The sequence below is a fragment of the Eurosta solidaginis genome, chromosome 5, assembly GCF_040869045.1.
Source record: "Eurosta solidaginis isolate ZX-2024a chromosome 5, ASM4086904v1, whole genome shotgun sequence".
Taxonomy (NCBI): Eukaryota; Metazoa; Arthropoda; class Insecta; order Diptera; family Tephritidae; genus Eurosta; species Eurosta solidaginis.
The window spans coordinates 141,081,898-141,109,036 of record NC_090323.1 but is presented as its reverse complement, the minus strand read 5'-3'; the positions used below and the strand labels follow the sequence as shown (position 1 = coordinate 141,109,036).

At 40.8% G+C, this 27,139-nt stretch overlaps 1 protein-coding gene across 1 annotated transcript in view; it reads right to left on the bottom strand.

Moving 5' to 3' along the window:
- ERR (estrogen-related receptor) overlaps positions 1 to 27,139 on the bottom strand; it is a 65,500-nt gene that overhangs the window by 23,617 nt on the left and 14,744 nt on the right. Inside the window, exon 3 of the mRNA XM_067787380.1 lies at positions 7,573 to 8,300. Coding sequence (XP_067643481.1) covers positions 7,573 to 8,220 — 648 coding nt within the window. The 5' untranslated portion in view covers positions 8,221 to 8,300. The remainder of the gene's footprint in view (positions 1 to 7,572; positions 8,301 to 27,139) is intronic.

Sequence of the window (27,139 nt, the reverse complement as noted above, 5' to 3'; positions counted from 1 at the left end):
TTATTTAAAACTTATTTTCCTCAAGCTGATCTCCTACGTCATTCTCAAACTATTCTTAATCTTTGAGACATTTAGGCCCGGGTTTTCAGTACAAGTTCAACTCAGTTTGTCAGTTAAACTACGCTTAAACTTATTCTGCAGTTTTTCAGTCTACTTTAACTGAAGCTTAAGTTGAGCTTAAGCGGCCAGTCTGGCAGGGTTAAACTCTAGTTAACCTTTCAGTTATTTGCGGTCGTTTGCAATGGCGTCGAATACACCCAACAAGCATTTGGGCTTCAGTACCATTAGAGCTCATGTTGAGAACTAGCATACCTCTAAAATCTCAAGAGTTGTTACGAAACAGTGGCTCAACTCGAGAATCATAGCGTACTCAGCAAAAGAGGGAATTTTTTATAAAGCGAAAAATGCTATTACTTAAGTTCAAAAATGGTAGTTGTTGTTGTTGTTCTAGCAGTGCTTCGCCCCATCCAATAGGTGTGACCGATCACAAATTGTCATCAATATCCTCTAACGGGAGTCCAAGGTTGGTAGTTCCCAACTTGTGGTTCTTTGACTGGACTTAAGTGTAAAATTCCAATACTATAGTGTATATATTGTTACGAATATTAGCAACACCAAGGGGTACTGCCATCTCTAAGCCGATGCTGGGAGTGACTTGTATGCACATCCATAAATCAATCATTATGTGTCTACATAAATAATTCAATCATTGTGTCTACACATATGTACGAACACGCAGCGGAGGAGCAGCGCACAGACACATGCAGATATCTTATCTGAGATATGCAATATAATTGTGGAAGTGTCGCTCACAAACACACGCGCATGAACTGTGAATTGTGCATCTGTAGTTATAGCTGAGAAACTTATAGCAGATAACCAACTAGTAGATTCTAGAACAGAACCGCCTGGAAATATCAACGAGTAAACCGAACAGTATAAAAGGCGACACCGGTAGAGGCGCTACAATCAGTTTCGATTAAGACGCTATCTAGCGAGAATAGCAGTATTATTTTGAATATAGTTGGAGTGTTATTGTGAAGTACTTTAATTAAGGCCATTTTGCATTATTAAATATTAGAGTTATTTATTCAACAGTTTAGTGATTCGAACTTAGCAGAAGGTTGCAAATAAGAGGATTTGCAGTAAATTCGTTACAATATATATGATTAATTTTTGATAAATTACGCTTCAAAACTGCTATCAATCAGGTGCTTATTTCTCCCAATAAATAGCTGTTGGCTTTGGTGGCACCACCTTGGAGATTTTTTTTCAACTTCACCTCAACTCGATATCCAATATTGGATATCAACTGGAGAAACGTGTTGAATATTCATTTGAGAAATGTACATTTCTCAAAATCTCCCAAAAGTTGGATACTAATTTCAAAATTCTAATGACGTTGGAGATCAACTCGAGAACTATAAATTTTACAAAATGTTTCAAAGGTTGGATAGTGATTGGAGAATGTAGTTGGATATCAACTGAGAACTATCTGGTTTTATAATAACTAGATAATGATGTTGGATATCACCTCCGGAATTAGATATGCATTTCGATGGAGAAATATCTTTTAAATGTTTGTTGCGTAAGCAAAATCCAGCTGTTGTCGTACCTACAAATTATCTAGATAATAAAAAACCAATGTTGCCGCACAAAAAAGCCTACCCCAAGGCCGGCCTTAAACTGTGACTGAAAAACTGCTCAGTAGTTTAACTGGAGTTTAAATTTGACTAGATTTTAAGCAAACTTAGTTTAAGCTTAAGCTTAGGACGGTAACTGGAGACGCAGTTTCATTGGTTGTTGATGTTAACATTGGGCTGCCACAAGGCTCAGTACTTGCTCCGATATTGTTTATAATTTACATCAATGATATAAAAACTTGCTTGAGAAATTGTAAAATAAGTTTTTTGCGGATGACGCATTAGTTAGGATTAGTGACAAAAATGTAGATTGCGCTGTCATGAAAATACAAGAAGACTTAAATAATTTATTTAAGTGGCTGTGCAGTAGAAAGCTAAATTTTTTCCAATTTAAGTATTAACACTTTTTGCTTTATAAAAAAATTCCTTTTTATGTTGAGAACGCTATGATTCTCTAGTTGAGCCACTGTTTCGAAACATCTTTTGAGATTTTAGAAGTGGGCTAATTATCAACATGAGCCCTAATGGTACTGAAGCCCAAACACTTGTTGGGTGTATTCGACGCCATTGCAAACGACCGCAAATAACTCGCTTCCCAAGGCAGTCGGTTCTATGTACCGGAGCGACTCGCGATTTTTCCCGACCAAGGACTGTCATTTCAGTGTAACCCCATTTAATTTGTTGCGTCCCTCCCACAAATTGTCATCCTCCCAGCAGCTCCTTGCAATGGGACTGATCCATATTCTCTTGCTCCGGGAAGGTATCGAATCCAATCCGGGTCTGTCTTCTGATCCCGGTCCTGAGAAATGGTTTTGCTGCATCTGCCGGAAAAGAATCTTTTTAGGACCGTTATACTCTGTTCAGTGTGTCTCGTGTAAGGGATGGTTGCATCGGACAGGTTGTTCTGGGCTTGATCCCAAAACCCGACGGCCACGTAACTTTTATAAATCTTTTGTGGCTCCTTGCTGTTCACGTCCAAGGGCGTCCCGTAGTCTACGCCTTAGCGCCACCCCCCCCCCCCCCCCCAACTCCCTTCCAGCAACCCAGCTGTCAGCAAGCCACAACTAGTACCCGCTGCTGCTCGCGCCCCGCGGCGCCAACAACTCAAACAGCTGCTACCACTCATAACTACTATCTTCGTAGCAGAGTCGGTAGCAATGCTGAGCATCAGCCCCTGCCCCCGTCTTCTCCCCCCCCCCCCCCCTCTTTTCCGGCAGCAATCGTGTAGGTCAGGGAAACAGACTCTTAGTCCCTAACCCCGTTTGCCAGCACAGAATATATATGTTTGCGACATCCGCCCAATGCAGCTCCTGCCTTGGGCGGTGCCACTTTCCTAGATGTTCTGGTCTCCGCGACGGCAACCCCCGACGGGTTTCATTGCGCCATGTTGCCAGGTCGCAAACCCCAATCTACCGGGTACCCCAATGCTTGCCTAAGGACGCCCAGTACCAGGGCCACAACAGCAGTTGCGTCATGACCTTCCTCAACCCAGGCGTAGTCACCCGTCACTTACTCCCAGAGTGGCGACGTCTCCCCCTATGCACTTCAGAATTCTGCAGTTAAACTGTAATGGACTAACTGGGAAGATCACGGAGATAGTCGATTTCATGAAGCGGCACAACATCCGCATTGCTGCGATTCATGAGACTAAACTCACAGCAAGATCTGCATTGCAGACCTGTTCTGAGTATAATTTCCACAGAAAAGATCGCATGAGCGGAAATGGAGGCCGCCTCGCGTTCCTCATACACCACTCTGTGCAATATCATATATTTGATCCTGGCATCGGCCGCAGGGACAATGTCTTAGAACGTCAAGGCCTATCTGTCCGGTCAGGTGACGCAAACCTAGAAATCATCAACATCTACATCCCTCCTGCCACCTGTTGCCCCAGTGGATACCGCCTTAATATTAGCGCCTTACTCACTGGCAACAATCGCATTATCTTAGGCGACTTTAATGCCCATCACGATCTATGGCATTCAAACTTGCGGGCGGACAGTAGGAGTGAGATGTTGGCGGATCAAATAGAAGAAACGACGTTCTGCACAATAAACGGAGACGCCCCCACACGTATGATAGAAAGCTGTCACAGTTCGCCGGATATCTCAATCGTGAGCGCAGAACTCGTAAACTGCGTCAACTGGCAGCCGATGGTAATATTGGCATCCGACCACCTGTCTATACTTATTTCGTTCGAGCGTACCGCCGACTTCATCGTTACAGAAAACCGCACTTTCATAAACTTTAAAAAAGGAAAGCGGGACGATTACAAATCTTTTACAGACAACCTCTTTGCTGCCCTCCCTATCCCGACTGATGGTCGCCAAGGGGAGCGTGCTTTCCGCAAAGACATTGAATCCGCCTCGGCACGTTTCATTCCCGCCGGGAGAATTCCCGAAATCCGGCCCCACTTCCCGGTGGAGGGCCAAAATTTAGCGAGAGAACGTGACCTTATAAGACAGCTCGACCCAGGCGACCCCAAATAAGGGATATAAACCAACGCATCAGATTGCTTGTGGATGAACACAAGCGGGCGATATGGGAGGAGCACCTAAGAGGTTGTAACCTCTCTGCCGGTGTGGGTAAACTTTGGTTCACCGTAAAGTCCCTATCGAATCCGTCTAAGCAAAATGACAAAGTTTCCATCGCCTTCGGCGATAAAGTGCTGTCGGATTCGAAAAAATGCGCGAGCGCTTTCTGCCGTCAATCTGTCATGCATTCTACGGTCGACAAAGATAGACGGAGAGCCAACAGACACGCACATAAACATAAATTCAGCGCGTCACCAATTACCATCACCGCCAGAGAGGTTGAAGATGCCATTGGTCACGCTAAACCATCCAAAGCAGTGGGCCCAGACGGCATAGCCATGCCGATGCTTAAAAGCCTAGGAAAAGAGGGTTTCAAATACTTAGCACATGTCTTCAACCTTTCTCTTTCCACCTTTGTCATACCTGAAAAATGCAAAATGGCCAAGGTGGTCCCGCTACTAAAGCCTGGAAAACCAGCTAACATGGGAGAGCCGTATCGTCCCCATCAGGGAAAAAAACGAGATGCTGACCAAACAGTTCCTGTTGAATACCCAGAAACCTGGGCATCCCAACAGACATCTGATTGACGAGCCAGCACCGCCAAGGGGCTTAAGGAGTCATCTCCGTAAGCATTTTGAGGAAATACGGCATCTGAGAACACAGCCGTATGAAGCGAAAAAACACAAGCAGGTCCTTGGTGAACTCCACAAACAGGCGTCGGACCTTTATGCCGGGAATTGCCCGGTGAACCCAGTACTCAAAGTAAAGTATCCAAAACTTGCGGAAGAGGAACGCATACTCCCCAGGGAAACGCGTGTCACTCTGGCTCAACTTCGTTCTGGATACTGTAACAGGTTAAACTCTTACCTATCCAGAATCAACCCCGACATACAAAATGTATGCCCCGCTTGCAATGTGTCCCCACATGACACCAACCATCTCTTTAATTGTAATGTGGAACCAACGCCTCTAACACCCCTTTCCCTATGGTCCACCCCTGTTGAAACAGCAAGTTTCCTTGCACTCCCGTTAGAGGATATTGATGACAGTTTGTGATCGGTCGCGTCTGTTAGGTGGGGCGAAGCACTGCTACAACAACAACAACAACAGCCGTATCGTCCGATATCTCTCCTAACGCCAGTAGCAAAGACGCTTGAAGCCATTTTGCTCCCCCACTTCCAAGCAAATTTGCAGCTAGCCTGTCATCAGCATGGCTTCAGAAAACTCCATAGCACCACCACCGCGCTAAATGCCATCAGCACCAGACAAATTGCGGTTTAAATCAAAACCCCCACCATAGAACAGTACTCGTAGTGGTAGACCTATCAAAAGCTTTTGATACGGTCAACCATGGCACGTTACTGCTAGACCTGGAAGGGTCTACCCTTCCCCCATGTCTTAAAAGGTGGACCGCAAATTATCTGGGTGGTCAGCAGGCATCGGTGCAATTTAGAAACGAAACATCAAAACCAAGAAGAATTTAACAAGGGGCGCCACAGGGTGGTGTCCTATCCCCACTTTTGTTTAATTTCTACATATCTAAGCTACCTTCACCACCAGAAGGAGTCACTATTGTTTCATACGCCGATGACTGCACAATAATGGCCACAGGCACAATAATGGCCACAGGCCCAATAATGGCCACGGCTACCTCCCTGATCTCTCCAGTTGTTTCGCCTCGCGAAACCTGGCATTATCACCGACTAAATCTTCCGCGACCTTATTTACAACCTGGACGTCCCAAATGTCGACCATTTTGAACATCCACGTCGATGGCACTACGCTACCGACTGTCCTACACCACAAAATCTTGGGTGTGACGTTTGATCAGGATCTACATTTTGGTGAGCACGCAGCCGAAATTGTTCCGAAAATCCAGAGCCGTAATAAAATCCTCAAATCCCTTGCTGGCAGTACCTGGGGAAAAGATAAAGAAACGCTCATTACTACATACAAAGCAATTGGTGCTACGCTTCACCCATATGGTCGCCAAGCCTAAAAATTAGCCACTGGAAGAAGCTACAGGCCTGCCAAAATACTGCTCTCAGAATCGCCACGGGCTGTCTTCTTATGTCCCCAGAACACCTACAACATCTACATAATGAGGCGAGAATACTCCCCATCAGGGAGAGAAATGAGATGCTAACCAAACAGTTCCTGTTGAATACCCAGAAACCTGGGCATCCAAACAGACATCTGATTGATGAGCCAACACCGCCTAGGGGCTTAAGGAGTCATCTCCGAGAGCATTTTGAGGAAATACGGCACTTGAGAACCCAGCCGTATGAAGCAAAAAAACACGAGCAGGTCCTTGGTGAACTCCACAAACAGGCGTCGGACCTTTATGTCAGGAATTGCCCTGTGAATCCAGTACTCAAAGAAAAGTACCCAAAACTTGTGGAAGAGGAACGCATACTCCCCAGGGAAACGCGTGTCACTCTTGCTCAACTTCGTTCTGGATACTGTAACAGGTTAAACTCTTACCTATCCAGAATCAACCCCGACATACAAAATGTATGCTTGCAATGTGTCCCCACATGACACCAACCATCTCTTTAATTGTAATGTGGAACCAACGCCTCTAACACCCCTTTCATTATGCTCCGCACCTGTGAAACAGCAAATTTCCTTGGACTCCCGTTAGAGGATATTGATGACAATTTGTGATCGGTCGCGGCTGTTAGGTGGGGCGAAGCACTGCTACAACAACAAAAACCGCAAATAACTGAAAGGTTAACTAGACTTTAACCCTGCCAGATCGGCCGCTTAATCTCAGCTTAAACTTCAGCTGAAGTAGACTGCAAAACTGCAAAACAAGTTTATGCGTAGTTTAACTGACAAACTGAGTTGAACTTGTACTGAAAAACAGGAATTGCCCAGTGAATCCTGTACTCAAAGAACAGTACCCTAAGCTTGCAGAAGAGGACGCACACTCCCTAGGGAAACGCGTGTCACTCTAGCTCAACTTAACAGGTTAAACTCTTACTTATCCAGAATCAACTCCGACATAGATAATGTATGTCCTGCTTGCAATGTGTCGCCACATGACAATTGTAATGTGGAACCATCGCCTCTAACACCCCTCTCATTATGGTCCACCCCTGCTGACACAGCAACTCCCGTTAGAGGATATTGATGACTATTTGTGATCGGTCGCACCTATTGGATGGGACGAACCATTGCTACAATAACAATAACAACAACAACAACCTGAATAAGCGGACGTCGTGGTGTGGTGATAGCGTGCTCCGCCTACCACACCTAGGATCCTAGGTTCACGCCCCGCGAAAACAACACACAAATTTTAGAAACACGTTTTGTTAAAACTTTCTCTGAACTGGCCAAATCTGTATCTCTGACTACCCTACTGAATATATAAGCCGGATTTCACTTACCTTCAACATTCCCATTAGTAAACATTTCTGAAAACGACACGCTTGACATGCTTTCCGTCGACGTTTATTTATCTCACATTCATTGTTCGCAGGACATGTATACTCAATGTTTCCTTGTATCGTACGTTTAAAAAATGCTTTACATGCCTCACAACTTGCTACACCATAATGGAAGCCGGATGCAACATCACCACACACCAAACAAAGCCGTCGCAATTCTTCACGCATTGATCCACTAATCGCTCCACCGCCACCGCTACTTGATGTGCTGCTATTAGCAAGTGAGTTATTGTTGCTTTTGCCGCCAATACATTCGCTCACTTTCAATGTTGTCGGTGTAGTCGATTCACAGCTAGTCAATGTAACACTATGCAAATCTGCAGATAATGTCGTTGTTGAACTACAAAGTTGTCGATCTGGCGATACAGAGGGTGAGGATTTATTGCCACTTGTTGATGTATTTGCAGCACCTGCACCAGCTCCACCGCTAACGGCACTAACACTACTGGTGCTGCTTCCACTTCCACTTGTGCCATTTGAATATGAATTGGAACGTTTCACACCAAGTGATGTTGAGGTGCTTGGACTACAGCAGGAAGTGCTTATATCGAATTCCTGTTTTATATGCATCACACCACTATCTGACATTTTGGTGACGTAAGGCGCTCAGTTTTTTGATTATTGCTATATCTTGTATTTTGGCTGCGTTAAGGTCGAAAGTCCAGAAACTTTTTCAATGTTGAAGGAAACATGTAAGAAAAGAAAATAAGATATTGAATTAAAGTTTACCCAAAATGGCGAATGGTAGATTAAATTATATCTATGAAAACGTAAAATATCTATTACATGTTGATATTAGAGAAAAATTACAAAGTATGCAAACGGCGATGGTTACTAGGATGCCTTTATCCACTCAGCCATATGAATGCCCCGCTGCTCCCTTTGCAATTAGTCGAGATTATTGCTTTAATTGCTGCTTGGCAGTCAATATAAAAGTTGACGCGGCTGCATTTTAAGCTTTTTTCTTCCAGTGTTTCTACTGCTTTGGTTAACGGTACTGCTAGCACCTGAAAAACGCTACAGTGCTATGGCAGCTTGTAGGATCTGTTTATTTCCAGATCAGCACAGTATACCGCAGATCCTACTCCTTCCAGTACTTTGGAACCATCTGTATACACGTGTATCGTCACGGCCGTCATTTGCATACACTTGCTATAACCATCCACCTCTATTGTGTCTCTAAGATGCCCTTCGAAGCGCAGATACGGAATCGGGGAGTCTGTACGTCCTGTTGTTGTTGTTGTTGTAGCAGTGCTTCGCCCCACCTAATAGGTGCGACCGATCACAAATTGTCATCAATGTCCTCTAACGGGAGTCCAAGGAAACTTGCAGTTTCAACAGGGGTGGGACATAATGAGAGGGGTGTTAGAGGCGTTGGTTCCACATTACAATTAAAGAGATGGTTGGTGTCATGTGGGAACACATTGCAAGCGGGGCATACATTTTGTATGTCGGGGTTGATTCTGGATAGGTAAGAGTTCCTGTTACAGTATCCAGAACGAAGTTGAGCTAGAGTGACTCGCGTTTCCCTGGGGAGTATGCGTTCCTTTTCCGCAAGTTTTGGATACTGTTCTTTGAGTATTGGATTCACCGGGCAATTCCTGGCATAAAGGCCGTCGCCTGTTTGTGGAGTTCCCTGAGGACCTGCTTGTGTTTTTTTGCTTCATACGGCTGAGTTCTCAGGTGCCGTATTTCCTCAAAATGCTTACGGAGATGACTCCTTAAGCCCATAGGCGGAGTTGGCTTATCAATCAGATGTCTGTTGGGATGCCCAGGTTTCTGGGTATTCAACAGGAACTGTTTGGTTAGCATCTCATTTCTCTCCCTGATGGGGAGTATTCTCGCCTCATTATGTAGACGGTGTTCTGGGGACATAAGAAGACAGCCCGTGGCGATTCTGAGAGCAGTATTTTGGCAGGCCTGTAGCTTCTTCCAGTGGCTAATTTTTAGGCTTGGCGACCATATGGGTGACGCGTAGCATGCAATCGGCTGGCCAATTGCTTTGTATGTGGTAATGAGAGTTTCTTTGTCTTTCCCCCAAGTACTGCCAGCAAGGGATTTGAGGGTTTTGTTCGTCCGGTAATTGATGACGCTATACTACAATGGGTGTAAGGTATGCAGTCACGCTGCCACGACGCACTTCGCCTATCTGCAATTGTTAGCTCTATGCTCTTTGCCATCAGGTCTACTGGTGGAATGTGCAGAATAGCATACAATGCAGCTGTCTGGGTTCTTTTCAGGAGCCCGTAATGCTTAGCATTGATAGGCTGTACATCCCCTATAATTTTTTGAGGTAGGTTCCTTTTTGTGTAGCTGTCTACCAAACAAGGATACCATTGTATAGGATAGGCTTAGCAATCGCTACAAACACCCAATGAGCGAGAGAGGGCGACAGACCCACGTACCATAAACAAATGAGCCCAGATCACGTATTCCGAAATTGTTGTACTTGTGATCGAATTTGAGAAAAAAAGTTTGAGGACGTAGCTCTTTTGAAATGTTTCGGTATATTACATTTCTCACATATTTCTTTACCTTTGTTCGGAGTATTTAAAATTGTTACCTGAGTAAACGACTGCGCCGGAGTTAAGAGTTAAATTTTCGAAGTATATTTTTTCTTCCTGTTTGGAAAACGGGCGCCGCTGGATGGTTTCAAAGCAGGCCGCACCAATGTTATAAAACTTCAAATTGACAAAGGAGATGCGAGGCCGATCCGTCAAACTCTCATAGTGTTCCACTGGCGAAGCGGGAAGTTGTGAGTCAAATCATACAAGAAATGAGCGACAGCGGCGTCATCGGACCATCAGCTAGTTCATGGAGCTGTGAAGAAGAAGGATGGAAAAATGAAGTTTTGCGTGGACTACCGCAAGTTGAACGACGTTACGAAAAAGGATAGCTACCCACTGCCAAGAATTGATGATACTCTGGACATGCTATCTGGTACGAAATGATTTTCCACAGCGGATACTGGCAAGTGGAGATGAAGGAGGAAGACAAAGAGAAAACAGCCTTCAATGTCGGAGATGGTCTTTGGCAATTTACAGTGATGCCTTTTGGACTTTGTAATGCACCAGTTACTTTTGAGATACACATGGACCAGGTATTGAAAGGACTACATTGGAAAACATGCTTGGTGCACCTGGACGATATCATCGTATTGAGAAAGAACTTTGATGAACATCTTAAAAGCTTGGAGGAAGTTTTCCATAGAATAGCTGGCGCTGGTCTGAAACTAAGTCCCAAAAAGTGTTCGCTGTTTAAAAGGGAAGTAAATTATTTGGGTCACAAGGTAACGACAGAGGACATCTGCACTGCGAATGAAAAGATAGCAGCTGTAAAGGATTGGCTAAGACCACAGAACCTGCATGAATTGAGCCCATAGCCTGAACGAGAAAAAATAAAGTTTTTGAATGGAAAAAGGAGGAAGAAATGGCTTTCCAAAGATTGAAAGAGCGTTTGTGCACTGCCCCAATGTTGGCATATCCAATTCCAGAAGCAACGTTTATTCTAGATACAGATGCGAGCGGATATGCTATAGGAGGCGTTTTGTCACAACTGGTCGATGGACAGGAGAAGGTAGTTGCATATTACAGCCGATCAATTGGAAAACTAGAGAGGAACTATTGCGTTACACGGAGAGAGCTGTTAGAATTGGTAGAGTGAATTAAACATTTTCACAAGTACCTCAGGATAGAAAGTTAGGCAGAAATTCTATTGGGTTGGTTGTCGTCAGTCGGTTGTTGTTGTTGTAGCGATAAGGTTGCTCCCCGAAGGCTTTGGGGAGTGTCATCGATGTGATGGTCCTTTGCCGGATACAAATCCGGTACGCTCCGGTACCATATCACCATTAAGGTGCTAGCCCGACCATCTCGGGAACGATTTATGTGGCCACATTAAACCTTCAGGCCATGTGGCACCCGCTGTTTAATTCTTCTTGGTTTTGATGTTTCATTTCCAAATTGCACCGATGTCTGCCGACCACCCAGATAATTTGCGGTCCACCTTTTAAGACATGGGGGAAGGGTAGACCCTTCCAGATCTTGCAGTAACGTGCCATGGTTGACCGTATCAAAAGCTTTTAATAGGTCTAGCGCTACGAGTACTGTTCTATGGTGGGGGTTTTGATTTAAACCGCAATTTATCTGGGTGCTGATGGCATTTAGCGCGATGGTGGTGCTATGGAGTTTTCTGAAGCCATGTTGATGGCAGGCTAGCTGCAAATTTGCTTTGAATAAGGGGAGCAAATGGCTTCAAGCGTCTTGGCTACTGGCGATGGGAGAGATATCGGGCGATATGACTCTCCTATGTTAGCTGGTTTCCCAGGCTTTAGTAGCGGGACCACCTTGGCCATTTTCCATTTTTCGGGTATGGCAAAGGTGGAAAGAGACAGGTTGAAGACATGTGCTAAATATTTGAAACCCTCTTTCCCTAGGCTTTTAAGCATCGGCATGGCTATGCCGTCTGGGCCCACTGCTTTGGATGGTTTAGCATGACCGATGGCATCCTCAACCTCTTTGGCGGTGTTGGTAATTGGTGAAGCGCTGAACTTATGTTTATGTGCGTGTCTGTTGGCCCTCCGTATATCTTTGTCGACCGTAGAATGCATTATATATTGTCGGCAGAAAGCGCTCGCGCATTTTTTCGCATCCAACAGCACTTTATCGCCAAAGGCGATGGAAACTTTGTCATTGTGCCTAGACGGATTCGATAGGTGGACCAGAGTTTACCTACACCGGCAGAGAGGTTACAACCGCTTAGGTGCTCCTCCCATTTTGCCCGCTTGTGTTCATCCACAAGCAATCTGATGCGCTGGTTTATATCCCTTATTTGAGGGTCGCCGGGATCGAGCTGTCTTATAAGGTCACGTTCTCTCGCTAAACTTGCGGCCTCTGCCGGGAATTGGGGCCGAATTTCGGGAATTCTACCGGCGGGAATGAAACGAGCCGAGGCGGATTCAATGACCTTGCGGAAAGCACGCTCCCCTTGGCGGGCATCAGTTGGGATAGGGAGGGCAGCAAAGCGGTTGTCTGTAAAGGATTTGTATTCGTCCCACTTTCCTTTTTTAAAGTTAATGAAAGAGCGTTCTTCTGTGACGATGAAGTCGGCGGAACCTTCGAGCGAAATAAGTATAGGCAGGTGGTCGGATGTCAATGTTACCATCGGCTGCCAGTTGACGCAGTTTACGAGTTCTGCGCTCACGATTGAAATATCCGGCGAACTGTGACAGCTTCCTACCATACGTGTGGGGCGTCTCCGTTTATTGTGCAGAACGTCGTTTCTTCTATTTGATGCGCCAACATCTCACCCCTACTGTCCACCCGCAAGTTTGAATGCCATAGATCGTGATGGGCATGGAAATCGCCTAAGATAATGTGATTGTCTCCAGTGAGTACGGCGCTGATATTAGGGCGGTATCCACTGGGGCAACAGGTGGCGGAGGGATGTAGATGTTGATGATTTCTAGGTTCGCATCGCCCGACCGGACAGATAATCCTTGACGTTCTAAGATACTGTCCCTGCGGTCGATGTCGGGATCAAATATATGATATTGCACAGTGCGGTGTATGATAAACGTGAGGCCGCCTCCATTTCCGCCCTCGCGATCTTTTCTGTGGACATTATACCCAGAACAGGTCTGCAATGCAGATCTTGCTGTGAGTTTAGTCTCTTGAATCGCAGCAATGCGGATGTTGTGCCGCTTCATGAAGTCGACTATCGCCGTGATTTTCCCAGTTAACCCATTACAGTTTAACTGCAGAATTCTGAAGTGCATAGGGGGAGACGTCGTCACTCTGGGGATAAGTGACGGGTGACTACGCCTGGGTTGTGGAAGGCCAGGACGCGACTGCTGTTGTGGCCCTGGGACTAGACGTCCTTGGGTAAGCATTGGGATACCCGGTGTTTTGGGTATGCGGCCTGGCAACATGGCGCAATGAAACCCGTCGGGGGGTTGCCGTCGCGGAGACCAGAACATCTAGGAAAGTGGCACCGTCTATGGCAGGAGTTGCATTGGGCGGATGTCGCAAACGTATATATTCTGTACTGGCAAACGGTGCAAAGGGAGGTAGGGACTAAGAGTCTGTTTCCCTGACCTACACAATTGCTGCCGGAAAAGAGGGGAGAAGAAGGGGGAAGGGGCCGATGCTCGGCATTGCTCCCGACTCTACTATGGAGATTGTAGTTATGAGTAGTAGTGGCCGTATGAGCTGGGATGTAGGACCCGGATTGGGTTCGATACCTTCCCGGAGCAGGAGAGTATGGCGAAGTCCCGCTGCAAGGACCTGCTGGGAGGACAACAATTTGTGGGAGGGACGCAACAAATTAAATGGGGTTACACTGAAATGACAGCCCTTGGTCGGGAAAAATCCCGAGTCACTCCGGTACATAGAACCCGCTGCCTTGAGAAGCGACCAAAAGAAGCTGTCATAGTTCGGAAGACATTTACATCGTGAGCGCAGGACTTGTTAACTGCGTCAACTGGCAGTCGATGATAACATTGGCATTCGACCACCTCCCCCTACTGCTTTCGCTCGAGCGATCCGACGAATTTATCAGTACTTAAAAATGCACTTTCATAACCTTCAAAGCCCCTACTTCCTCTCCTTTTAGTGTTTGGAAACAATAGATATCGGAATAGCATTGAAGACAATAGCCTTGCTATGCTGAACATATTATGCAAACGCCATAAAGGGTTTAATGTTGTTCATTTTAATGCGCGTAGCCTGAACATCGAAAAGATGGATATTATTAGAGCTGTGTTCGAACCGTCGCACTATAGCGCCTCTGCCCGAAAAGCCTGGCAAAAATCTAAAATTCCATGAAAGCGTTCGATAAACCTAATACATGTATTTAATAGAGAATTTTCCAGGGATTACGAACATATAAAACTTTTATTAAACAGAAAATGATATTTTAGGAGGTAGAGCCGCACAGTTTATTAATTTTTAACACTTAGAAAAATTTGTGGTTTTTGTTCTTTTTTGTTGTATTAAAAATTGTTTTGTCTGTAATTCAAGGTTCGATTCCAAAAACAAAATACAATTTTTCAAATTTAGAAAATTTTAAAAATTAACAATAATTAGAAAAAAATTATTGTTCTGGCCTTGAGCTCGAGTCGAACCTTGAATAATTTATCAATAGGCCGATAAAAACAAAAACAATTGTTTTGTCTGTAAATAAAACGGCCTGCTACTGCTTTCTTGTATTATAACGAAAGGATATTTAATTCTAGGTTGAAGCAAAACATGAAATTTGTTTTTTTTATAAAAGTTGTCAGATCTACCTGCACTTGCAATCAACTGTTTATTTTCGTCGAATATTTCACATCCATTACCTTTAAACCTAACCTTATTCCCGTTGTCTGTCAACTGGCTCACTGATAACAAATTTGCACACAGGCTAGGTACATATTCAGCATTCTTTATGGTTGCCTTCGTATTCTGATTTTTAACAGGTAAAGAAATCTGCACATCGCCTGTGCATTCAACAGCAATTTTGCTATTATTCGCTACAACAACACTCTTGTTTTTTACACTTTTCTGATTTGTCATCAATTATTTACTTTTCACCATATGTTGAGAACATCCGGAGTCTACATACCAGTCTTCGTTATTGCGAATATTCGCATAAAGCGATGAAGCAAATAAAACTTGACTTTTTTGAGTGTTTTGTTTTGATTTTTCGTCCCTTGCTGTTTTCTTACGGCAGTTTCGGCTTATGTGTCCTAATTGTTTACACGAATGACAGCGAATTTTTGCAAATGTTTTCGATTTGGTGTACAAGGCATTTTCAACACCTTGCTTTGCATCAAATTTGGCATCTTGCAGAAGCAGATTTTTCACAGCGTCTACAGTCAGCGTTTTCTTTGAGTTTTCAACGGCAAGTACTAGTGCTTGAAACTCATTAGGCAGGCCAGCTAGCATAAGCGATGTAGTCAGCTCGTCATCGATTTTCAGACCTGCGTTTCTAACCTTAAAAGCAGTCATAATCATTGAATTTACATACTCTTGCATAGATTCACAATCCGACAGCTTGAGTTGTACCAACTGTTTTAAGAGTTCAACCTTTCGCGTCAAACCTTTGTCTTCATAGGCTTCCATGAGTGCATCCCACGCGTATTTTGCTGTATGTTTATCGGCAAAATGTCCAAAATTATTTGGTTCGACCAACATCGTGATTTCAGCCAATGCTTTTTCATTAGCATCACGATCGGCGTCTGTTGCACTCCCAGGCAAACCTTTTTCGACCGTTTTCCAGTGGCCCTTGATTACCAAATATGATTTCGCCTGGCTCTCACGACCTCGAAGCCGCTCTACGGAGACAGAAAATACGTTCGAAATCATTTTTTTTTTTTCGAATTAAAATAACGCGCCAGAACTTTTTCAACCGAATAAATCGAAGGATGGCTTAGAATCAACTTGCGTAGCAAAGGCCCATAACCTTTTAGCGTGGTAACTGCTCTGGCAGAGACTTCTAGCAAAAAGCGTGTATTCTTGGTTACAAGTTAAACGGAAGTGGTAAAACTTTATCCATAGTAATGTTGGCTGTGTTTACATGTGACATCTGTCAATAATAGGTACATGTTGAGAAAGCGTATTTTACACGTTCAATATTTAAGTTTTCTTTCAACACCTATTTTTAGGACCTTTTTCGAACTTTGATGGAAAATAAAAAAAGGACAAAAAAGGTCTCCGTGAAATCTACAGCTGGTATTTGCTAAATATTCAGTTACCTGAATTCATAAGGTCTACCTGCGTCGAGCTGCGATTTCACTTGTTACATCAAATAAAGTGAAGCAACCTTGGGTATAAATACACGCCTGAGCAGGTATAGGTAAGAAGGAGTATATATAGCAATGTTTAATACAACGCTCAAAATCAGTCGTTTTTTGGAGTCTATAGAATAAAGTATTCTGTTTATTTAAATAAACATAAATATCGAGCCATAACCGCAGAAAGGGCTTAACCGGCATAAACATATTGTTCAGTAGACGCTTTTTTGTATTTATATTGCGATTACTTTAGATAGTAACGTGAAAGTTGGTGTGTATATAAGACTATATAATTGGCGTATACTAGATTTTTTTTAGATTAGATTTATTCATTCTTTCAATAAGTTTTTTACATATATATATACAATAGGAACTTAACTTAAAAAATTATTAAAAAATGAAAGAAAGTTAAGGCATTCAGTAAAATAGTATGCAATTTTAGTGTTGAATGCCGTCACAAATTAAGATTAATGAACATGTACGATATGTGTGGGGTGAAGGTAAAGATAATCCATAAGTTCAATGAGTTACATAATGAAAATAATAAAGCATTAAAAATAACAATTTTGGTTTCAGTTCACTAAGTGACAGGGTTCAGCAAAGTTTTGATTTCGTCGTGTGACAGCTCTAATAAAAATGATTTAAAATTTTTTTAAAATTCTCGCAAATTCCTAATGACACGCATAGTCGCAGGAATCTTATTGAATGATTTACAAGAAACGATAGTAAAGAAGTTATTAAAATGAGTAGTACGGGAAATGGGAACAACAACAAGTCCCAGTGAGTTTTGCCTTAAGTTATAATTATCAGAGACGAGGCTGTGTAAATACCCACAGCGAATAAAAAATATTTTTAACGTTTTATAATAGTACATGTGTTTTACCGGAAGAATTTTCATTTCCCTGAATAAATCCATGCTGTGGTGAAAACGGTTAACGTTGCATATCTTCCTTATGAAAAATTTTTGAGTAATAAGAAGTTGCTGGATATTATTGTGAGAAGCACCCCCCCCCCCCCCCCCCCCCCCCCAACAGCATATGCCATATTGAAGCCTTGAGTGAACCAACGCGTAGTAGATTGTTCTAAGCGTTGCGTTTGAACATATCTTCCTCAGACTATAAAAATAGCGAACTGTGGATCGCATGTAGGACTTCAAGCGAGAAATATGTGGTGACCAACTTAAGGATTGGTCCACAGAAATTCCCAGATATTGGAAGACTTTAACTCTTTCAATTGGAAAACACTTGTCGCTACAAGTCAGAGTTATACCACGTTCCAGAGCACGACAAATTGTTTAGAGCAAAATGTTCGCAGTCAGTGGCGTGGAACATAATATCAATATCGGGAGAGATTTTTGAATGTAAATCGAAATACATCATCTGTGTTTCCTGCTAACAATCATTTTATGTGTAGCAAACCACACTCTCAACAGATGAACATCATAGTTGACACCTGCTACCAAATCTAGATAGTTCGTTGAACTATAGGCTATAGCAAGGTCATCTGCAAACGCGGTAACCTTCCCAAAAAAGGGCAAGGAAAATAAGGAATTCAAATAAACTAAGAACAATGTCGGACCTAAGACAGAACCTTGGGGTACTCCCAGGTTAATAGTAACAGAATCACTGAAACAACTGCCAACCTTAACTTTTTGCGCTCTTCCTGATAAGTAAGATTTCAACCAGTTATACATAAAGCCACGAAAGCCCACGCAATGTAATTTATTTAACAATATTTGGTGATCTACCATATCAAATGCTTTCGTGATATCTACGAATAGGCCAGCACAGTTCTTTTTTTTTGTCTAACTCGCTATATATAAAGGAACAAAAGTTCAAGAGGGCATCTTCGGTGGAACGTCCACATCGAAAACCAAATTGCATCGGGCTGAAAAAAATTTTGTTGTTAAGAAATTCAAGAATTCTACGTTTAACAAGCTTTTCAAAAGTTTTCGAAATGGAAGAGAGTAAAGAAATTGGTCGGTAATTGTTTATATCTTTTTTGTCACCCTTTTTAAATAAGGGAATGACTACAGCACATTTCAATTTGCTTTTGTTAAACAAATAAACTAAAATATCGACTAAATTTAAAGCGACATTTTTCAAAACCTGATTGGAAATTCCATCAGAGCCACAAGATCTGGAGTTATCTAAAGAATTAACTGCCTTTAATATTTCAGCGCCGGTAAAAGGTACAAAGTAAAAACTGCTGCCTGAGGTCGAAAATATAGGGTTAATCATCGAAGTTTCGCATGTGCCTGCAATTGTGTGAGTTAGACCGACTGAAGAAAAGTGACAGTTAAAGAGATGTGCTACAATTTTGGGATCAGAAATGTTTACACCACTTTGTAATAAAATAATTGATGAGTCGACTGATTTAGAACCCCGATTAAAAATATTGTACTAATGTGGAATATTTTTTTCATTTCTTTAATAATAATGGCGCATTTGTCGCCTACGCCCGTTTTGCTTTCCAAAAAAAAAAGACATTATTACTTGAAATTGTCGGTTAAGCCAAAACTAAAATATTAAAAAATATACATTTGAAAACAATAAAAACAGTGGTTGGTGATGCAGATCAATGTTTTTATTCAGATTTCAAGACGGAATTCATATTTAAAGATGCATACTAATTAACAAATATTTTAAATTTACAACTAAACTAAGTTTTTCTAAATAAAAACTATATATCTAAAGTACAATCTATTCATTTCACACCAGTAACTGGTAATGTATCTGTGATAAAAGAGTTGTGTTTTATGTTGAGGTACTCTCTGTGGAAAATTTCGGGAATTATATTTTTTTCACAAAGTGATTTCAAATCTTAATAATTTGAGGAGAAATTCTCTGTAAGCCCTGTATAAACTAAAGTAGAAGGTTCCTACATTCGTAGAAGTCTTTTGAGTAGTGGTTTCGGGATCCTCCTACCTCGTTTCCCAACACAAGCATCTTCTTTAACTATTTCCTCTGAAGAATCGGTGTCACTGTATGGAACTAGTGCAACTTTATTTGAAATCTGCAACAATAGTTTGGCTATATTCATTATAATCCATTTCAAGAAAAATCTTAATCTAAAAAATAATAAACTGTGTTTGCAAGAAGTAAATATTTAAATTAAAAACACGAAAAAACGAAACATGCACACCAAATTGTAAAAACTTTTAAAATGACAAAATTTTCTCGGAAAAAAAGGCTTAACCTACACATTGCGAGCACAAAAAATTATAAACAAAGTGTTTTGTGCAATTGAGCCAAAATGTGCTTATCTATAACTTCTTATCGGTATTTCGTAGGACTTTGATTTTTTTGGAGCTGGTGCATATGGTAATGGCCTTTCGGTTTCCATCAAAAACAAAAATAATGTCGGTTAAGCCCTTTGTGCGGTTATGGCTCGATATAGCTCACATATTTTTTTTTTATACTCGATGCAAATTTTAATATGTCTCTAGAAAACTCCAAATTATTTGAGGTGTTCAAAGCTTCAAAGACAAAAGAGGACTTCGTTGAGGCTATTATGACAGAATTACCAAAAGAAGCATGCAATAAAGAAGACGAAGACTTGAAAGAAAAAATTGGCTTCCTCTACATTCCAATACAAAGAAAATGGCAAGCAGTCGGTCGTTCTACTTCAAGGTTTATAAGTAAGCATGAAAGCTGGCTAGCTGGTAAAAATTTTTTGGACAAAGAAATGCCTAGTACATCAACCAATCGAACTAGAGGCAAACCAACAAAACCCATAGAAGAATTTTCGACCTGCACAAGGAAAAGAAAGCTGTCAGATTATACTAGAACTATCACCACGACTCATCTTTCAGAAGCATTGGCTATTAAATATAAAAAGGACGAAGAAACACCAAGTCTCATATCATAGGAGCAGTTGCGTTAGCAAGTCCAGTGCAACTGAGAAGGATCAAAAACAGCATTCCCACACCCCCAATGCTCTACCTAGGAGATACACTCCTGAAGAGTCTTTGGCGCTGTTTATAGATCTCGGGTCATGGAAGGATAAATATAATATATTGCGTGAGTCATTATTGCAACATAATGCCGATCTATTCCCTGGATACAAACAAATCACTCAAGCCAAGAAGGAAGCAGTTCCTCCAAGAGCCAAAATAACCGAAGTATCAGCTGAAGTTGAGGTCCAAAACTTAATGGATCATACGTCTATGCGACTCTTGAAAAGTTTTTCTGAAGAAAAGTTTAAATCACTGCCAAAAAGCCTAGCATTGATAAATAAATGTGGCTGTGATGGATCATCAGGACAAAGCGCGTATAAACAAAGAATAAATGTAGACGATGGAACAACTACAGATGGTAATATGTTTATGGCTTCTATTGTTTCCCTCCGTTTAAAAGATGAAGCTTCAGAATATTGGAAAAATCCACGGCCGCCATCAGTTAAATTGGGCCGGCCGATATTATTTAAATAAATATAAATAAATTACAAAAGATATAGAAGTACTAACGCTTGCAAAATCTCACGAGTTAGACAAAACGAGGACCCTTTCAACATGTTTGCCATCTCTTCTGATCCAGCCATATCATCAACGAGGCATGTAAGATCACAAAAAGATCTTACAGACACCTATCGCTCAGAAATGGTTTCCTTGTTAGATATATTTTCAAGTGACGAAGACTACGTTAAGATTAAATAAATGATCCACCTTTTTCTATCACAAAAAAATTATTTAGTACTTAGTTTTTTTTTATTTTATTGAAAAAAAAAAAGAAATCAATAAATACAAGTTTATTATTTATTATAAATAATACAGTTATTTCATTTAGCAATTATAATAATATTTTAAAGCTTAGGCTTTGGCTATCAGAAGAGTAATACATTTTTACAGAAATCAACAAAATTGGTAAAGCGGTTATTAAGATAAAACTGGTTATCATAAGTGGGCAGTGCTCAAAAATTTATAAGTTGTACATATTTGGCTCAAATACAATAATATTGAACAACTTTTAATAATTTTTCTTAGTTAAGTATTAATAAAATATTTGGTTTTTGAATTTTTCAAAAATATGTAAGTAAATTTATACAATGAATTTTCAAGCAATGTTTATATACAGCCTTATTGTAAACTTCGCGTGAATGCAATTCCCAATGGAAAAATTCCCACATTTGTTCTGTTCTCATTGTGAACTTCACATGTGAAAAATTTCCCATTTGCGAAAAATTACCCTAACCGTCAACAAATTTTTTTCCACGTGAATGTATAGAATTCGTTCGCAAAACTGAAAGTGGGGAACAACACTCGATAAAATGTAAGGATTGTTTACTGCTTATTAAACTTAGTTAAGAATTATTTTATATCACATTAGGTCTATAAACAAAACTCAGTTCTTGGTAAGCACTATGAAAATCCTGAAATAGGAAAGGGCTTCCAAAAAAAAAAATAAAGATAAAGTGCTGGCTTTTTGGAAGAAATTGAACAATTCCCTCAATAGCATGGGCCCACCATCAAAATCAATCTCCGAATGGAAGAAGGTGACTATCAATGCAATGTGGCTATGGAATGTGCCATAATTTATATAGCCATTGCTTGCAGGTTTGGATTGATCAAAAACGATACGTACGAAACAAGGCTGTCGAAAATACCAAAAATGGGAAAAAGACCGGTGGAGGACCTTGCAAGCAACATGTTTTTTCTGTATTAGAACATTCAATTTTGGATATAACTGCGTCAGTAGCAGCTGCGGAAGGTGTCAAAGATGGCAAGCCTTTTGGTTTGAATGCAACGAAATCAACTGGTAAGCAACGTGAAAATAACAGTAGTGATAAAGACAACAGCTCTAGTGAGGACTCTGAAGTGGAACTTAGTTGCATGGACAATAGCTTGGACGAAAATAGCACCGAAACTGCCGGTGACACGCAAAGGGAAAGTGCTTTGCCTGCACAAAAAACCAGCCAGCAAACTCGCAAAAAAATTAACCCTTCGGAGATATTAAACATTGAACTAGATGAACAAAAAGATATGAATGACAACGTCAGAAAGGGCTTGGAAATCCAGAGTCATCACTATACTGAAATAGAAGGCCACTTAAAGGAATTAAACCAAGGCCTCGAAAACTTTCAAAATATTCAAAACAGTTTACTAAAGGAAACAAAACGCCACAATTCGGAAATTGAACGGCTCAGAAAAATTGAAGTTGACCGTAAACTCATACTTATAAACAGCCAAATCGAGGTTCAAAATTTGAAAATACTAGCTGTAAAGAAAAGCTTAGGCATTAATTATAATGTTTCGAACGTTTTTGTAAAAAAAATTAATTTTATGTACTTTATTTTTTCAAATTGGTAAGGCAAGATTAACAATAAAGCCGCTTTTGAGCTAATACAAACCAGACATTTCTTTGAAGAGTGTCATTCAATTATAAAAACATTTTGTCATAAATTTACATAAGGCAATTGCCTATATTTGCTCTAATACGCTTAGCCTCATTGAGGTATGATGAATGCGATTCAGATTCTTCAAACTGCACGTGTTCAGAAATTTCCGGCTCCAGCGTGTGTAGCATCGACGTATCTTATTGCCATTTTGTTATCACATACCTGCAGATAAAATTATTAACATGCGTAAAAGCATACACAAATTTTACCAATCTACCAGCAAAACATTCATACTATAGTAACCCTTTCTGTTATCATATAAGTGTTTATTATTCCTAGGGCCTATAATTCTAACGTGTGTGCCACCTATGCAGCCAATAATGCCAGGGATATTAAATTGTTGATGAAAATCCAAAGCAATTTCACGCATTTCGTCTTTAGTAGGCCATTTTATCCACTGATTGCAAAGGCACTCCTCAAAAACATGCAATACTTCAGACAAGACGTGGCTAAAACTTGACTGCGATAAGCCAACATCCACTTGCCTCCCTACTCCTTTTTGGTATGCTCCTTCACCAAAAAATCTTAGAGCAGCTGAAAGCTTTACGACTGTGTCTATTGCAAAACGTTTACGTGCCACTGGTAGACCACTGTGTAATACATCCAACAAATATTTGAACGCCGGCTTATTTATTCTATACAATTGGTGAAAGCTATGTATAAATAGTTAAAACGCGATTATTTATTTGGTTTACGAGTATAATTATTTGCGTGTTTACCTTGGATTGGGTAATTCAAGGGGATTACACTTGTCGCGTAATATCCTTCAATTAAACAAAGGCGCAAGTAAGCACCAATCATTACAATTTTAATATTTAACGCAAAAATAAAAATGTTTGACTAAACAACAGCAATTCTTCTGCAAAAATTTGTAAACAAAACATAAGTGATGTTCACAATAGCATATTCGAAATTCGAATATAAGGATTGATTCACATGAAATTAACGATACGAATTTTTTGTTCATGGGAAATAAAAAATTCATGGGATTGATTTATTCACATGAAGTTTACAATAAGGCTGATACTTATCCCCTTGCGTACATATTTCATTTTTATAAGAGTATAACATCTTAAAAGAAGTAATGCGTCCATCAAGTTTGGTGGAGATTGATAACCTTGCTACTAAGACAAAACTTTTAATCATAAGTGGGTAGAGCCACACTCCTTCACACAAATCATAAGTTTATCTGATTTCATGTTCAAATAAATCCTCATAAAAAAAATTTCAAAGTTTGTCCTTCAGTTTTTAACATTTTTTTTTTTTTTTTTTGTATTTTTCTACAATTTTTCCACCTTGCCGAATTATTGTGAAGCACCCTGCTTCTCTGGCACCCTGTATTTTAAACTGTCCAAAGTTTGAATAAATAGCTTTCAGGTGCAAAATAAATCTCTAAAAATCTTCATTAGGTCAAAAGTTATGATTTTTGCAAAGAAAAAATCAAAAGGCGCCATAGTGCGTCGTGTGTTGACGTCATTTGCGTCTCCGAAACCTGGTTTAGACCTGAAGTCAAGGACGCCCATTTTGACATAAAGGACTATGTAATGTATAGGATGGATAGGAAGGATAAAAAGTGTGGTGGAGTAGCTATATATTGTAGAAAGTATCTTAGAAGTCGGTTAATATCAGGCGGTGTCAGTGAATACGTTACGTTATTATAATATATGTGGAGATTTTAATGTTAACCTTTTATGTAATGACGTGTATAGCACCCGCTTGTTAGACGATAGATCCGGTGTTGGTCTTGGTGTAGTTAACATGTATGTTCCCACAAGGTTCGGATAAAATTGCTGTCTTAGTCTTCTTGATTATTTCATTGTGTCTGATGTGTCAATTGTTTTAAAGTTTGATCAAATGTCGTTTGTCTCGGACCATGACTTAATTTTCCGTTCACTTGACATTAAGTTTAATGACAACGATATAGTTTCTAGTCCGTCCTTTTTCCCAGATTACCGAATGCTGAACGTTAATAATCTATTAAATGACATTGCTCCAATTAACTGGTCGGTTTGTTGGGGTTTGAGCTCGGAACATGAAAAATTAATATTCTTGAACGAAATCCTGTGATATCTTTATACGGCTCATGTTCCGGTACGTGCCTATCATGGTAAACCATCTTGCCCTTGGTTCAACAGATAAGTCCGAGCAATGATCATCAAGCGCAATAAGAGATACTCAATCTTCGTGTACATGTAAGTAACAGTTCCGATTGTTCCCTCTGCCCTGACTCCCTAAATAATGCATTTGTTTGCCGTGTTTCCCCATCTTGTGTTAGTACTAGTACCCCCACTTGTACTTCCTCTGTCGTGCTTGTGTATCGAATCTTTGATTTTAAAACTGTGTCGGAATGTGATGTGGCTAGATGCATTTACAATATAAGCTCGAATGCAATTGATGGAGACAACATACCCATTAAGTTTGTGAAATAGATTGCACCATACATTTGGCCAACTCTCACCCATATTCTGAATCACAGTATCAAAATTTCATGCTTCCCTGATGGGTGGAAAGTGACCACGGTTCGACTCATCGCCAAAAGAAAGTATGCGTGTTGTCCCAGTGATTTTCGGCCTATAAGTATCTTGCCTACTCACTCAAAGGTCTTCGAGATATTGCTGTCCGAACAACCTCACCTTCGAGCGGCGAATCCCGTTTCACTAACAGACGAGGCTCTGGCGACCACAAGCTCCTAATGGAACTTGGGGGTGGGGATGGAGGGATGATCTGAAGGTTTAATGTGACCATATAAATCGTGTCCGAGATGGTCGGGCTAGCACCTTAATGGAGCTGTGTTACCGGAGCGTACCGGATCTGTATCCGGCAAAGGACCATCACATCGATAACACTCCCCAAAGCCTTCGGGAAGTAACCTTGTCGCTACAACAACAACAACAAAAATCAACTGACTTTACTGTGCTTACTTGACTTTCCGAAAGCGTTTGGCACGGTGAATTATGACTTGCTTTGTATGAAGCTAAACAATTACTTTGGTTTTAAGGATTCCGCAACGCGTCTCATGCGGAGCTATCTGACGGGTAGATCCCAGCGTGTCAAAATAGGCTCCGAAGTTTCTGGTCTAAAACCATTACTTACCGGTGTACCGCAAGGATCTATTTTGGGGCCGCTACTATTATTTTTATTAACGATATTTTCTATGTGTGCCAGAATGTACACATGCATGCTATGCTAACGACATCCAGCTATATCTATCCGGGAATCATGAGGACACAGGGGGTATATGCTCGAATAGCGACCTAGCATCAATTTCTGAATGGGCGATGAAAAATGAATTATGCCTAAATAGCGATAAATCGTATGTGCTGCCTATAGCTAAAAAGCGAATAGATTTTCAAAATATACCACTTGTATACCTTGTCGACAAAGGCCTAAAACTAGTACCCAAAGTAACCAATCTTAGTTTCGTTATCAATACAACTTTAACTTGCAACGATCATGTGTTAGTAAGGTATATAATGTTCTGAGGAACCTGACTATTTAACATCAGCCCGGTTATTCTTTGTCAGTGCTATTCGTATATGGAACTCTATTCCAGCACCTATTCGAGGTAGTCTTAATAAAAGCAACTTTAAAAATATCATTTATACTTATTTCAGTTAACGTAAGTGTATCTGCGTTTTCGCTATCTACAATTATTAGTCAATGTAAGAGAGCCTTCCCACCGTGTTATTCTCAAAGTGTAATAATTTATTTATTCATTTATATATTAACTATATTTTTAATTCTTTATTTGAGTTTGTTATTAAATTTGACCTAGATTAGTTCGACTTATTTTATTATTATAAGAGTTATTCATCTTGGTTGTACTATAAAAGATCTTAGATCTTATGGTACTAATATCTTGTCAATAAATGAAATGAAATGAAATGAAATGGAAAGTGGGAAGATTACAAAACATATACAATCGCTTTGCTGCCAGACTGATGCGCGACAAGGAGAGCGTGATTTCCCCCAAGGTCATCGAATCCGCGTCAGCTCGTTTTATTCCCACCGGAAGAATTCTTTCCAGAAATCCGGCCACACTTTCCAGCAGAGGCCGCAACTCTAGCGAGAGAACGTGACTGCATACGATGACTAGATGCAAGAAAATCTCGACTCCTTGAACAGGTGGCTATGTTTAAACAAACTAAATGTACAAAAGACGAATCTCTTATCGAGGTCAGTTACTAGGAGAACGAAACAATTGAAGAAGTAAAAATTATTAAGTATCCAGGTAGTCATATTGAATATAATTCGAGTATCACATTGACTATACAATTGCTGAAATTGCAGAGAAGGTTGGTCTCATGAGGTAATCTTGCAAGTACTTAGGTGGGAGGTACA